Source organism: Pezoporus wallicus, unplaced genomic scaffold, assembly GCF_028554395.1.
Source record: "Pezoporus wallicus isolate ANWC-B61680 ecotype Strahan unplaced genomic scaffold, APGP_CSIRO_Pwel_v1 contig_5785, whole genome shotgun sequence".
Classification (NCBI taxonomy): domain Eukaryota; kingdom Metazoa; phylum Chordata; class Aves; order Psittaciformes; family Psittacidae; genus Pezoporus; species Pezoporus wallicus.
The window spans coordinates 6,745,933-6,759,079 of record NW_026641150.1 but is presented as its reverse complement, the minus strand read 5'-3'; the positions used below and the strand labels follow the sequence as shown (position 1 = coordinate 6,759,079).

Sequence of the window (13,147 nt, the reverse complement as noted above, 5' to 3'; positions counted from 1 at the left end):
ATATAATTGTTTTCATGAATTTCAACAATTTTTGAGATTTCATTAACTTCTTTTTGTATTATACAGTGACAGAATCTAAGCAGCCAAATTCTTATTTCAGTTGGCAGCGTGGTGAGGAAAACCATTTAAATACTTTGTTCAAGCAGTATTAAAATGGTGTTCATAATTAAAACAGAATTGGGCTGCAAGTTCTAAATATTTAGATGAGAATAAAAACCAGGAAGGCTGAATTGGATAGCTAATGCACACAAATTATGCTTTATTTTGGAGAACTGTAAATACCCTTTGTAATAGAGTCAGGTTTTTACTTTAAAAGCTATTTACTTTCCCTTGGAACTGACTTCAGAAATGCCATTCACCTACTGTAATGATTTCCACTGTTTCGGAAATGTGGAAATATTATTAAGGCCTGTTTCTATCCCCCTGCCAAGGAGTAACAGAGCACAGGACAGTCAATGTCTTTGCTAGTTGACCAGTACCTCTAAACCACTTGCCCAATGTGTATCTGGTGAGCAATTAAAGAGCTTATAGACAAAAGAACACAGCAATCAAAAAATAAAAAGAAGAAAATATTCATCACTCCACTAAGCAAACATACCCATTCCTCTTCATGCCAATCCACCTGCAGAGAAGATCGGCTATTTCTTCCTGTCCATCTGGCCACAAGCGTATCTTGATCATTCCTCAACATCACTTGCTCCCCTTCTCCAGAGGTTGGAGATGCTTTTGAAGCTATGTAGTCTGGCCTTGCAGCATTCAGTCCATGTATTGAATTTGCTAACAACTTGCAGTCACAGACTGTGACAAGTTGCCGGGTCTAAAAAGTAATAAACCCCACACATTTTAACTATTTTTCATTATTCGATACACCATTTATACTATATTCTTTCACAGAAAGAAAAAAGAACTAGTATTCTGTAAAAGAAAGTAACCATTGTTTAGGAGTCCCTAAGGTGCCTTTGCAATCATTTAACTGAATGGCTTTAAAAAGCAATATAGGACACCCAAACACAAATGGTACATTTCCAAAGTCGTATTACTGTATTAGCCTTGCAGCAGTTGAAAATCTCACAAAGTGTGCTGTTCATCTTTATTTGCACCTCACTCTTCATTAGACAAAAGCTTAGAACAATGTGCAGACAATTTTATAGCGTATACAATAGTTGCCACACCAAAACCCATGTTTAGACCTCCACCACGCTGTCTGAAATCATAACAAGACATAAGAGGAGGACTAAAAATATAACCCACCAGTCAATGCAACTTGTTCCCTGTCTTATTTAGTGGTGTTGTATTAAAGAATTTCTATAAGTTATGTGAATATGAAAAGTATCTGGTCTGCGCATCTACTAAGATAACTACAAACAAGCCCTTACTACATTATATATACATGTTGTCCAGCTGTCGAAAAACCCACAGATCAGTTATACACACTGTACTCATTTGGAGCAAATATAATACATAATACATTTACATGGGGTCACACTGTATTTTGCACTCTACAAAGCTGTATGCATATCCCTTCCACTGGGACAATTTATGGCAAACTGTTTGGCCATTACTGCTATTCAACAGCCTTCAGATCTGTTTCAGGGATAGAAAACATCAGTGTAACAGTATTTGGGTTTTTTTGTCCCTGTAAATAAGACCATGTTCAGTTGTGGGTCTAGTCTGGTTTCTGTTAGCATTCATCAAGAAATAACTGATTCACATCACTATAATTCAAGCAAAGGCTGTGTCACCATTATTCCTTATTTTGCCAGTAGAAAAATACAGAATTGTTTCATTAACTTTTGCCCAGTAGCTGCTGCTTGACAGATGATTTGGAGGAACATTACAAAACCCCAGGTGGTTATGCAGAAAAGAGTATAAAAGAAAGTGAAGAATGCACATTTCTGGAATATGATGAATGGAGTGAACCAGAGGACATTGCTCTCCACTGCACTCCCAAGAAGAGGTGAAGGGAAGCGTGTGAAAAATAACAGACAACCTAAATAAAAAGCAGCAGATTGCAAAGCCTAGTCTGACTTTGCTTTTTCTTTAGGCCTGTACACATTACAATACACTACCGAACAAGGTAAAACAGATATTTCAAGAAAACCCACTACAGACAGAGAAAAAAAATACACTGTGTTTTAGTGTGGAAATGCATTATTCTCCTACCTTGTCTGCTAGGATGGCAAGTGTTCTTTCAAGGCCATTAGCTGATCTATCCTTGGCAGCTCTTGAGAGCCTTTCTGCATAGTAACTGACTTGCGTTTTCAGGGTGTTGATTTGTGCAATAATTTCCTTTGCTCTGACAATGTCCTGTGGGATGTATATTATAGACTGGGAACTTGTTGAAGTGCTGAAAAAGAAAGACTGATGTTACGGAGAAAACTGATCTAGAGGTACACACATTACAGTGGCATGCTGGGGAATTAATGGCAGACAACGAAAATTTACCTAAACTAGCAATCAACAGTGAAAGGCCAGTGGGCAATTGCACAGCAGGAACATGATCCTAGAGCCTTCTCTGACTTTACTGAAAGCATTCAGATGAAGATTTACTGATCCCTTATGCCAAAGGGTTGTGGGCAGAGTTTGTATACCAGAGGGACAGTTTTGCTGAGGAGAATGTGGGTGATAGATCTTGCCATCGGATACAGAATTACTGTTTGCCGAGACAGCTTACCCCATTCTCCCTCTCCTTATCACACAGACACTTCAATGGGGCCTGTTTTACAAACCTGTTTTATCACGTATCTACTAGGGCTATGAAAAGAAAATCTGCACTCCTAACACAGAAGTGCCACCAGATCCATAATGCAAACACTGTGGTATTAACAAAAAATCCTTGCTAGTGTACCTTTTCCCTTGTTGCAGGCCTGATTCAAGTTACACCAGCAAAAGCAATCTTATGATATATAAAAACAAAGTGTATCTCCAGACTAACCCAAGGACTCTGCCCTTGGTGCACCTTCTGTTAGCACACACTTCTTATACTAAACTAGGGACATGATATAACTGTCCCTACTATAAACTCAGCTGTAACAATGTAAAGCAGTACCAAATTTTGGCCTCTTCCAAATAGTAAGGGTAATAAACTATACTTTATGTCCTCTAAATTTAGATGTCTACAGAAGTTGCTTACAAGACAGACGCTTGGACTCCCTCTGTGAAGAATAGCTCTTCTAAAGGGTGATTTAATCCTACCAGAGAAGAACCTTTTACAAAAGCTGTCTTTTAGCTTAGAAAATGGCTTTAAACTGAAGTTGTGCTCTTAGTTAACTATTTGGAACCAACCCACCACTATTCTCCTTGCCAAGCAGTATGCTGGTTTTATCCTCCCAATAGGAAAGCTATAAAAAGATCAGGCCTTTACATCAGCTCCAGCTGTAACAAGTGTGATGTCCTTTTATGACATGGCATGATAATACACCAATGGTATAGTATCTTAATTTTATTAATTTATTTCCAGTAATGAATGGCTTCAGCATAGTGACAGCAGAGAATAACCTACTGCTTGCACCACTCTCAGCACTGGTCAATTGACACAGCTACAAGACTACATAGGGAGGAGTTTCTTTTCCAGGCACAGTAGGAGTAGGAATTTCCCTACTACCCCCTAGAGCAATGCTGTTAATTTCTGTAGTGTATCTGTGAGATAAGACAGGAGGGTTCTGTGGGGCACGCTTTAAAATCATCACCACAAATACCAATTCGCATCCCTTAGCTAATATTAAGGCAAGGGTGAAGCTTAATCCCAGTATCTGTCTGACCTCCATTATAAGAATAGATGAGGGATTTGTTCTCAAAGGATATAATGCATAAGTGATTCCTGAAAGGTTCCTTATTTGTGTCCCTCTGGTCACCCACCTGAGTGGAGCAGAGAACCACTCCCCAGTACTGCTACACCATACAGTAAATTCATCTCAGCTTTTAGGACTTGTTGCATACATGATTTATGCTTTTTATTGACTGGTGATGTTAGTGACAATTCCTCTGAGCAATTTCTTTCCACGACAGTGTGGCTAACATGCATAAAGACGTATTTGGCAGGAAAGGCCATGCAGCATATTGAGATCTGATTTAGAATTATTACATTTTTAATCACAAACATTTGCTGGGATGATCAGGGGTAAAATTTCTGGTGTAAAATTTACATATATTTACTTTCCAACCTGCAACTGCGTTTTCAAATGAACAGCTCTCATTGTACTGTATCAGCAAACTGTAACACAGCCTTAACTCCCAGTGAATTAGGGGTTCAACCTCTAATACAAGTAATTTAGAGCAGAAATTCTGCACTGTTGAACCATCAAGTAATGTTTCCTTTTTGTAGCACTGAACACCACAACATGAAGACAAATAAACAGAATTTAAGTGAAAATGTTTAAATGAAGACATGGGTTGCAAAAATATAAACCATGCCCAATTTATCACCATAAAGATTAAAAAATACATAGAGTTATCTGAATTATCTTCCATCTCTGGTAGTAAGTTTCTCTCTCCAGGTAGTTTTCACTGGAAATAACAGAGGAAAAGATATAAAATTGTGTTCTGATCCACAGCTTTCTAACTTATGCTTGGAGAGAGCCAAGAAGCTTGCTGTTCATTACAAACAAACATTGCAGATGAAATGAAATTCATTCACACATCATGTTCCACAAAGCAGCTACAACTACTTAGGCACAATTAGGGATGCCATGATGCATGACATTAAAAAGCCCTCCACACTTTAAAACACACCACATCTTTGCCAAAAAAAAACAAAAACAAAAACAACAAAGAAGGAAAAGAAAAATAAAAGAACCCAAAGAACAGAAACCCTCTCTACAGAACTCTCAGAAACAGAAAACTCACCAACACTCCTCATAACTGCTAAAAAAACAGAAAACCAAAATAAAATTAGCAGATTGTTAGCAAATACCAAAGCAGAAAACAAAAGATGTTTGGGGAAATATCTTATTTGAGTCATCTTTTCAACAAGGTGGGTACATAATGATTAAACTTGTAAGCAAAAAACCCACAGATTGCCAGATGCCCGTGCGTTGTTCTGGGGAAATGTGGATGCATCAAGCACAGTTTTGCCAATGAAAAAAGAAAGAACTGAATGATACCTATGTAACAGTGCAACTGAGGAGATGGATCTCAGTTCTACTATACCAACTTTTATGATAACACAGAAGTATTTAAAAGAAAATATATTCTTTAATTACTGAACCTCGGTCCATTGTCATAGACCCAGAAGTAGCAATTCTGTAAAGCTTAGAGGAAAAGTACTGAATAGAAATTAAGCTCTTTGACCAGCTTAGTTACTCTGGGGTGGGGGAAATGGAAATTAGGTATTGCAGGAATAAGGACCATTTCAGTTGCTAAACTCACAGAAGGATTTTATTTCAGAAAGCAATTTCAGTGATATCAAAAGAATAGTATAGCAGTGCTTCCAGTTTACAGTTTCCTGCATATTTTTGCACCTATCTTTTTATCAGTACGTATCTGACTGATGTTCACAGGATGCTGCTATTTACTTCTCTGCTGCCAAAATGAATTCTGCAGTTGGCAGACCCTGGTTCCCATGTTACTCCCTCCCCCCATCAGCTCCAAATCCTACAAATCCTCTCTTTGGAAGGGCATTATCAAAGTCTCCTTTTTCCTGTCTGCAATGTCCTTGTCCTGCTGCTCTCATTGTTCCTTAAATTCTCCATGCTGCAGCACAAGTACTGCAGATCCAGACAGCATTAGCTCTTCCTTGAGAGCTGAAGTGGGTGCCATGTAGGTCTCTCCCTTTAGCATATGTGACATGTCCAATTTCTGCCCCTTCCTCTAATATATATGGTTGCACTTCCAGAGAGGTCACTAGAAAAGTGCCTGAAGACACGACTGTGGAGGTCAAGCATCCTGCCTGCAGAGCAGAGTGAGGCCAGGTTCAGAAGCCTAATCTGTGCATAAATCTGTGCAGAAAAGCCTCCAGCAATAATCCCAGAACTAAATCCAAGTTGTCAAAAGGGAATCTGCCTCTCAGGCACAGCTGTACTATGCCTGTTGTACTATTAGCTGTACTAAAAAGAGTTCAGTGACAGAACTTTAAAGCTATGAGAGGTCTGAAAGTCTCCTGCAAATAATGGGTTGAAAGCACAAGGTAGTGCAGCTGACGATGTTCTACATTTTTCTAGTCCACAATTAGGCAGTACACAATACCTAAACCAGCTAAACTAAATGAAGTAACAAGTATTTGGGAAAATTCATGATTTCACTAAAAAGACTATCAGAAAGGGCCCATCAGTAAGCAAACAAATAAAACAAATATGGTAGTATAAGGGGGAAACTGTTTTCCTTCTTCCTTTTGGGAAAAAAACATGGAATAATCTTTACATTGTATAGTAGAACCATTGAATGAAGTGCAACAAAACCATAGAATGAAGTCATTTTCCAAATCACTGAGCGTGGACCAGGACTAAAAGTCACAATAATAGTTGACACAACATTTCTACTTACTGTTTCTTTGCCTCTTCAAATTTATGCAGCTTTTTCCGCAAGCCACCTGATTTAAAGCCTTGACAATGAGCTGCTGGTGCTCCTATGGTGACTATGTCGTAGTTCTGATCTGGGATGGACAAAAAGGACTTACGGATGAAAGCCTGTAATCTTTAATGTGGACAAATAATTGTGGAAATTTAAAAACTACTCTGAAAGTAATTTTTGTAAAACTTTCTGCCTGTGTTTTGAAGGACATGGAAAACTGAATTGGTTTAGATGTCCTGGAAATCCATCAGGTACTTTTGAGGCGAAAGAACCATACTTGAATGCAGGCCCTCTGTTTCTTAATCTAGAAGACTGACAGTGAAAAGCAAAGACTTGAACACTGGTCTTTATACAAAGCCTGCCATTACTGGAATCCCTCATATGGATGCATGGAACAAGTGTGTGCCCCCTGGTTAGTAAGAATTACTGTTAAAAGAAGGGAAAACAAGGTTATATATGAAGAAATAAGCTTGATGTGAACAAGCTGCTGTGATTCTGCAGAAGTGGTTCCAGAGACAAAGCACATATCCTTGACAAGAAACAAATCGGAACCTTTGCTATTCTGCTACAATTCAAAATGACTGGAAGAGACATAGCAGCTTAACCCAATGCATTCTTTCATATAAAGGCTGACTTGTGTCACCTAGGGTACAGTTAACTCCAGAGCTTAGTTTTGCCACCTGTATAATAGCAATAATTATACTTACACCTATTCTTTTGGAGAGATTTGGAATCTGAGGATAGAAGGTGCCACAAAAATGCCAAGTAGTACTAGTACTACAGAGCAGTAGTTTGTAGAAACTTGGCTGTACGGTTGAGGAAGGAAATGAAAAAAGAAAAAAGGAGAGAAAAGTAACAAAATAAGGTAAAGAAAGAGAGAAAGAAAAAATACCTGATCCTCCATCATCCTGGACTCTCATTCTCTGTATGTGTAAATTCGTAGGAACAAATTCCAATTTTTTATCAGCTTTCAAGCTACTGGCTTTAAATGAAGGACCTGAGAAATGCAGGAGAAAAGTAAGCATAAAACCCCTCTGCTTCTGCTTATGCTAAAACATTCAAGGAGTGTCATTCACCATTTGCTACATGCTGAAAGTAAAACAGAGAAAAGAAAGAAAGAAGATGTATCTTTCTATTACAGGTCATAATTGTTCTGTACTTTCAGGGTAAAATAAGAGCATGAATAAAGCAGACAAGTATCTCAGATGATTAGCAAACTCACAATAAATGTTAATGAAGAAATCTAATAATAGCATTTTTTACTTATCAAACTAAGACATTCTGGATTGCCAATTTCAGAGAAGCACTAACAATCACAGCTGTGAAATATCACATTATTATGAAAAAGAAATCACCTTTATACTGGTGCAGATCAGTTAGATTTTCCTGATAAGTTAAAATAATTGTCTGGTACTGAGTGACTATTTGTCGACGAAGGCTTTCCCAACAAGGAGACAGTTCTCCCAGTTCTTCCAGTTCACAAACCCTAGGCGGAGAGAAGAGAAATAAATAAAAAAGAAAAGGAAAAAGAGAGGTGTTCAGTTCTATAGTCCTCTTGACCAATGGGTTTCACTTTGTACCAATGTAGCACCATCCTCTGCTGATGCATTCTCAATTCACTCTCACCAGACTGAGAATGCTTCCAAAAATAAGCCCCAAAGAACAGCTGTTGGAGCTCTACTTATAGATTCCTCACAGGCAGAATACACTGAATTCCCCTCAGCAGACTCAGGTGTTGGTCAAAACCAAAGCTTCCTACCTTTCTGCAGGAGCTCCCAAACTATATGAAGATCTGCAAATGATGGGCACTGTCATCATGTCAGGTGACCTGGGACAATGAGGGACCTTTTTAGGCAACTCCACTGAACTTCAATGGCTCTCAAATTAAATCAGGACTGTGACAGAAGTTAGGTGGGAGGTTAGCACCTGTCTGACATTAGATACAAGGAGTATTTGCCTTGGCCAGGTATCTACACAACAGTTTCCAAGGCCAGGCCAGGAAGGTCTAAGAAGTATAAGCATGAATAAAGGGTTTGGAGAGACAAAAGATAAACCAGCAAAACTTTCATCTGAGATTCAGGAATTTAGGTTTTACTGCAAGTGGAATAAAGGGCAACTGGATACACCTAGAATGAACAGAAACCTCCCTGGCTTTCCATGGCAACCTGACTGCTAGGTTTTCAGTCACACATGGCAATCTTGTGTTATATTCTGTTCCCCGACAGCACTGCTGAGGAAATATTCAGTGTATTTCACATCATGCTTGTATTACTGTCTTCTTGGATTAAGATACTATTTGGAATAAAGCAAGAAGGCGAAAAGTAAACAAGTCAATGCCAGACACAGTTCAACAGCACATTACCCAGAAAAGGTAGAGCAATCACCTACAAAAAGGATCCTGCAGGTTTTTTTGCAGTTCTCAGTATCCTTAATCCACAGTTTTAATCAATTGTATATAGTTTAAGACAGCATTTCATAGAATCATAGAATAGTTAGGGTTGGAAAGGACCTTAAGATCATCTAGTTCCAACCCCCCTGCCATGGGCAGGGACACCTCACACTAAACCGTATCACCCAAGGCCTTGTCCAACCTGGTCTTGAACACTGCCAGGGATGGAGCATTCACAACCTCCCTGGGCAACCTATTCTAGTTCCTCACCACCCTAACAGGAAAGAATTTCCTCCTTATATCCAATCTCACAGAACAATTCTCACTGCACAATATTTAGGATATTAATAAAAGGAAGAAAAATTCCAAGAAAAACTCCAGATTGATTAGCCAATAGGCAACAGTGTAAACTGTATTTATTAGTGACTTAGAGAAAGACATGAACAGTTTCATCTTGTAAACTGCTTTGGCATAAGATGCTATTATGACTACCTTGACAAACTCCCTGCTCAAAACTAACTATGCATCTGAGTCCAGGTCTTCCTGAAGTAAATTCATAGCTTAAGACTTCAAGTTTACTTCTTTGTCCCATGGGGCTGAGGCAGCAGGGGATGTGTCTGCCATAATTAGGTAGTCAAAATATCCCCCTGGTTAGATGTTTCCTTTCGAAGAGCTCTGACCCAGAAAAGCTTTATGTAGGAGACAGCAGTCATGATTATCCAAGGACATTTTAAAAGTCACCAGTATATTAAGAGAGAAGCAGCTGTGCTTGTGTAGCTGAATTCCTCTGGGCTGCAGCACAGAGTGTGGAGAAAACAAGAATGCTTGGCCAAATCTGAGAGATCCTATGAATACAGAGTGTGGCTGTGCATGTCGTAGAGTGTGTCACTTCAACTGTACAGGGAGAAGTGAGTCTTTCTCTTCAATTACACGAAAGTCATACTTACCTTTGTGCCAAGTAATTCAGCACATACAAAGTGGTACTAGCAATCACCTGGGCTGTTATTAACCCATAACTGTATAAAATATGTAACCAGTCTCTGCATGATTTTAGCAAGAGCCTCTGAACAGTCACATTCCGTGGCTAATACCTTAAGAAACTTCACTGCCCACAGCCTTACAGAAAGCCACATCTTTTTTCCCCATTCACCCTAAATTCTCCTCTTACTATCTTCAAGTCGTTAAACTACATCCATCATAGATGGCACCTTATGGGCATTCTTGTCAACTCTTTAGATTCTTATAGCTGTACTTCAAAATGAATAGGTGGTTTTAAATGTACTGTGAGGAAACCTGTACAGAAACAAAGATATAAAACAAACAATGAATAACCCATGTCTAAATGTGTAATGGCATATCCCAAGCCTTCTCCAACAAGGTTGTAGCAGGACAGCTAGAAAAGATACAGCATTCACTCTCTAGAGTCTAAGTTCTGACTACTCTGAGAGAGCTGGGGTTGTTCAGCCTAGGGAAGAGAAGACTCCAGTGCCTAAAGACTCCAGAAGCTTCCAGTGCCTAAAGGGGGCTTACTGTCGAGAGGTGGAGAGGGACTTACTACAAGGGCATGTAGTCACAGGACAAGGGGCAATGGCTTTAAACTGAAAGAGGAGAGATTTAGATTAGATATTAGAAAAAAATTTTCACTGTGAGGGTGGTGAGGCCCTGGCACAGGTTGCCCAGAGAAATTGTGGCTGCCCCATCCCTGGCAGTGTTCAAGGCCAGGCTGGATGGGGCTTTGAGCAGCCTTATCTAGTAGAAGGTGTCCCTGCCTGTGGCAAGAGGGATGGAACTGGATGATCTTTAAGGTCCCTTCCAACCTAAACACTTCTATGATTCTATAATACAGATAATTATATATATAAAAAGATAATGTATTCTAATGTTATGGACCTAATACAGTCACATGAATATGGAATATCTCTTCTGTGGTCTTAACAATACTTTTGTGAGAGGAACAGATAACACATAAATGCAGCTAACTGCAGTGTGATCCTAAGTGTTCACTATTCCAACAATGCCACTGTATGCTCACGTTACCATAGACTCAAGCCAAAAGTCTATACTCTGACATGAAATCTTAATCCACTCTAACTGTACAGTCAGCAACTTGCTGCTTTTACTAATTTTAGTTCAGTGCCTCTGTCCATTAACACAGATATATTTCTTGGTAACTCAGGAACAGTCGTATCACTGCTGTATGTAAACTGGCCTGAACTTACCTTGCAGCATCTTCTTCTAGAAGAAGCTTCACAAATTGCCTAGGGATGTGTAGTGACAGGACGCTCTCCGCCATCTGCTCCAAGATTCTCAAATGGTTTCCATCAGTGGTTGGGAAGCGATACATTCGGCAAATGGCACCACCAAACACTGAAGAATTAAAATCATGTTATTTAAGTTTAAGGTGTACAAAGCCTCTCCTTTTCTAAAGTAAAAGGCTTCAAATCACTAATGTGCTGTAACACACTGCTGTAAAGATCTGGTTTAAGCAGGCATCAGTTCCAACTTTTCCAAGTACAGACAGTCTGCAGTGACCATTCTCCTAGTGTTTGTGGGAAAAGCCTCCAAATTATTTAAAACACTAGGAAATACTAGCAAATTGCATGGAAAATTTTATACTACAGTCAACTTACTGACATAAGTTTTCTTCTGCTGGTTTTACTCTACAATACAGTGCAAATGACAAAATAATTTATTCTTGTATGACCCTCAAAGGGCTGCTCAATCAGCAGCCTGCTTCTATTCAAATAAAACATCTGCTTAAACACCCTGGAGCCACAGGCAGACAACAAGAGATTAACTTTTACTGATGCCCAAAGCTTACTTGTTACAGCACACAGCAGCTTACCAGATTTCAGTAGTGCATCTTTCCGTAATGAAGCATATTTGGATCTGATTCCTAAAGATTCTGTTAAACTTTCATCAACTGGCAACACAGTCTAAAGAAAAAGAAAACCCAGAGCGTCAGGGCAATATACCTGTGATGACCCTATTTACACAGACTTGAAAGGAGTATTAAAAGCAACACATGGTTAAAATAAATATTTCAAATATATTTACTGTGGACAAAAAATACTGCAGGCTGAAACAATAAATATACCTAAACCCTCCAATCTAAGCATTCCTATTTACTTCTACTACACAGTTCAAAAAGCTGTAAAACTTTCCATCCAGCCCTTCACGATTACTTTATGTTAGCATAGCTCCAGAGTCCTTAAAGGTACTGCACCAACATATGTAGCTACAGCTACAAAGTGATACTAATGCACACTGTGACTATGATACATAGATAGGAGTGCAACGATCACCAGGATACTCAGAACACAAGGTTTACAGACTTAAACACATGCCTAGGCTGAGAAAGCACTATAAATGTCTGCTCTCAGACAAATATTTGGGGCGTCAGAAAAAAGAATAAAATCCAATATTCAAATAACTTGTTCAGTTTTATTAAAATTTTTAAGTTGCCTGTGGAAATTCTGGGTATTTCCTGAGCAACCCCATTACAGCTTGCTTAATGCCCCCTTTCAATTCTAAGTGTGAACTGGAATAGCACATCTTTGTGAAGCTGGTTATCAATGTGCTAAGTGCACCAGCGTACAGTACCACAAGCCTATTCTGATGAAAGGCACAAGTACCTGAAACTAAGGCCTAATCATTGGAAATTAAAATTTTCCTCAAGACTTTCACCCCCAAACATGAGCACCAAGAGCTCTGCAAAATACAAAACCACTTTATCACCATTAGACTGACATTTACAGTATTTTGCAATTATAAAGCCCTACTAAACTTAAAGATGGATGGCAGACATCAACCTAGTTTACTTCAATGCTGGCAATAAATCTGCATTTTTCTGAACTTGTTACAATGCTCATACTCACCCTTCCATTAATTGTATCAGGTGACCTTGTCACTGGAGGCCTTTGGTCAGTTTTTTCCTCCATTTGCCATCCAATAACTGTAATGTTACCTACACGGTCACTTTCAGCCGACCTGCAACAAACACTCTGCGTTGAGATTTTTTTGGAGGTGGACCTGTTTATCAACAAGGGAACACTTATAAAAGGCTATTAATCTTCAAACTTAATGAACATTTTAAATAGGAAGCTTTTCAACTTCATTGAACATATACATGTTTTTATAACATATTATTCCAACAGCAAAATGCTCTCTTCATTCTGCAGGGATGCTGTACAGACCTCCTAATTGAAGGCAACCTAAAATCATGCATGTGTGCCAATTCTTCAGAAGACC

General features: G+C 38.9%; 1 protein-coding gene across 12 annotated transcripts in view; it reads right to left on the bottom strand.

Moving 5' to 3' along the window:
- Positions 1 to 13,147, bottom strand: part of INPP4A (inositol polyphosphate-4-phosphatase type I A) — an 89,977-nt gene that overhangs the window by 26,900 nt on the left and 49,930 nt on the right. For 5 of the 12 annotated variants that reach the window (XM_057422203.1, XM_057422208.1, XM_057422200.1 and 2 more), the window contains exons 9-17: positions 12,775 to 12,928; positions 11,742 to 11,832; positions 11,116 to 11,263; positions 7,863 to 7,993; positions 7,400 to 7,504; positions 6,481 to 6,589; positions 4,846 to 4,863; positions 2,164 to 2,347; positions 599 to 817 (exon numbers count right to left, since the gene is read on the bottom strand). In XM_057422203.1, the coding sequence (XP_057278186.1) occupies positions 599 to 817; positions 2,164 to 2,347; positions 4,846 to 4,863; positions 6,481 to 6,589; positions 7,400 to 7,504; positions 7,863 to 7,993; positions 11,116 to 11,263; positions 11,742 to 11,832; positions 12,775 to 12,928 (1,159 nt within the window). The remainder of the gene's footprint in view (positions 1 to 598; positions 818 to 2,163; positions 2,348 to 4,845; positions 4,864 to 6,480; positions 6,590 to 7,399; positions 7,505 to 7,862; positions 7,994 to 11,115; positions 11,264 to 11,741; positions 11,833 to 12,774; positions 12,929 to 13,147) is intronic. The other 7 variants (XM_057422209.1, XM_057422202.1, XM_057422207.1 and 4 more) reach the window with 3 other exon arrangements.